A 2,234-nucleotide genomic window follows, 5' to 3' on the forward strand; every position below is an offset into this window, starting at 1 on the left:
TCAGTTCAAATTATAAAGCATGGGTCATGCACTAAGTTTCTCCGCTGTCATCTTCTCCCCTCATCAATGCACGACCATAAGTTAAAAAAACAAAGCAGTGGAAAGATGAACACAGTGACAAGACGTGAACCCAGCAACAACACAATAAAAAATCAAAAGGTTGGGTAAAGACCTGGTTTGGAAGGTTTTGCACCATCCTTCGGTGGCAACACTGGGTTAGCACCACTGGGGAAGGGGTCTCTGTATCACCATCACCAGGGTTGGCTGGCGGCAAGGGGAAGGTGGTGCATAAAAAGTACAGGTATCTTGTTGTTTTATCCAAGAGAAGGAGCTGTAACATATAGGAAGTGGCTTCCAAATCTGTTGATCACATAGGTAACCCTTTCAGAGGCGTGAAATAATTACCGTATGCAATCTATCCCCAAGAACCCTTCTCTCGCCCTTCTGAGTATTGGTCATTCACACTTTTAAAAAATAGATATATTTATCAAAATACCCAAGGCAAAAAAAAAAAAACAAAACAAAAAGTCTTTTCAGAAGCTATTTCTCAACACGGGCAGGAAGGGTAACAAACAAAACGAAACACGAAGAGTTCGCATGAAAAGCAAGCACTCAGAAGGAAACAATAGCAGCAAAGTAGTATAGATGTCATAAGCCCACTTTGTCTCGAGTCACCGGTTATTAAAGATAACCTCCAACCAGCATGGGCAACTGCTGATGAACTGTCTGGTGTAGCACTGGCCCCAGCCTTTCACAAAGCTGATCTGAACGGTAAATCCAGTCCATGGCTGCTGCGTGAACTCGTGGTCGTTGGGTCTCTGCAAGGTGTATGCCTTCTCGTAGTCAAAAGCCTTGATGGAAAATCCTGGGAACACTTTGTGAACCAGCAACGTCCTGGAGTCAGGGTTGTCCAGTGTGGCCGACTTGATGAAGATGGGGTAACTGCTGCGGTTGTATACCCACACGCCGTCCACTTCCTTGGTGAGCTGGATGCCATAGCCGATCTTGCTGCGGACCTTCTGAACCAGCTGGCTTTTGTTGTCAGAGTTGAGCTGTCCGAGGCAGAAACCATTCCCCTGAGGTAGATCATAGAAGATATCCAGGGAGGGCTCTTGGACAGAGTACAGCCGACCCACACGTGTCTTCTCTTCCCAGTATGCTACCACGCACCAGTGTGAACGATCCCCCGGCTCCTGAAGTACTTGAGAATCTGCAGAACAGGAGAAAACAAGGGAAGAAAAGGAGAAATTAAGCACCAGGGGGATAATATGACCCGAAAGCAACACAATGCTGGCAGGTCCTTGCCTGCCCATCTCTCCATTCACACACTAACGCCCACAGCACATCCACCATTTCCAAAAGCCTTCTATTACGGCCACTATTAAGACCATTTTATACGACCCATGTTTGGGGGATTCCTGTGCCTAGCTACGGCTGGAGTTACAGGTCCTAAATCACCAGGTCCACCTTCAGAAGTAGCTTGAGACCCACCAGTAACACCCAAAGCAGAGCCATCCCTCACCCAAACCATCACCAGGACCACCTTTACTGCCAACAGGAGAGATGAGATGCTCCAGCAGCTGCATCTGCATCCAGGAAGACCAAATATCCTAAACCCCCTGATTTTCTTTCATCCACCAGACAACGGATCCATTTCCATAAATATCCACTGCACACAGACACCAAAATAAATGAGATGCTGCTATGAAAAGCACATTGAAGGTCACCCCATGGGACTAGAGAGGACAAGGACTCACCTGCTCTAGTCCATGGGGCTCCTCTTTGCTCATAGGCAGAGCCTGGATGATGGAGAGGATGGAGACATCAGATGACGCCCCAAGCCACAGGAAGCACCATCATGGCATGGTGGCGACCAGGAATACTGCTCTTGGCAACAAAAATAGCTAAAAAACATGCTAAAACCCCCAGAGATTTGTTCCTGTAGCCCTTCTTTAATCTCCTCTGCCTGTTGCTACCCTATGCAAGCAGCAAGGATACGTCGTCGAGGAAAAAGCAAGGAGGAGGGAGCTGAGAAACATGAAAAAGCCCCTTTTCCTAACAGAGGATCCCTAGCAGCCTGGCGCTGCGCAGTGGGTAATTCCTTCCAGCCTCAGTAGGCATGTCAAGACCTGGGAACTATTCATCTCTATAATTGCATTTAAAAAAAAAAATACATTAAAAGGAAAAAAAACCAAGCTGGGAATGCGAGTTAGTGAGCGCTACCAAAACAACCC

The 2,234-nt window shown here is 47.2% G+C and overlaps 1 protein-coding gene across 1 annotated transcript; it reads right to left on the reverse strand.

Moving 5' to 3' along the window:
- Positions 1-468: 468 nt before the first annotated feature.
- On the reverse strand, positions 469-1,210 carry SMAD7 (SMAD family member 7; the record flags this gene model as incomplete). Its single annotated transcript, XM_010014488.1, has 1 exon — positions 469-1,210. A coding segment is annotated over one exon (539 nt), but the record flags the coding sequence as incomplete, so codon positions are not given.
- Between the last annotated feature and the right edge of the window lie 1,024 nt (positions 1,211-2,234).

Source organism: Nestor notabilis, unplaced genomic scaffold, assembly GCF_000696875.1.
Source record: "Nestor notabilis isolate BGI_N333 unplaced genomic scaffold, ASM69687v1 scaffold29065, whole genome shotgun sequence".
Classification (NCBI taxonomy): domain Eukaryota; kingdom Metazoa; phylum Chordata; class Aves; order Psittaciformes; family Psittacidae; genus Nestor; species Nestor notabilis.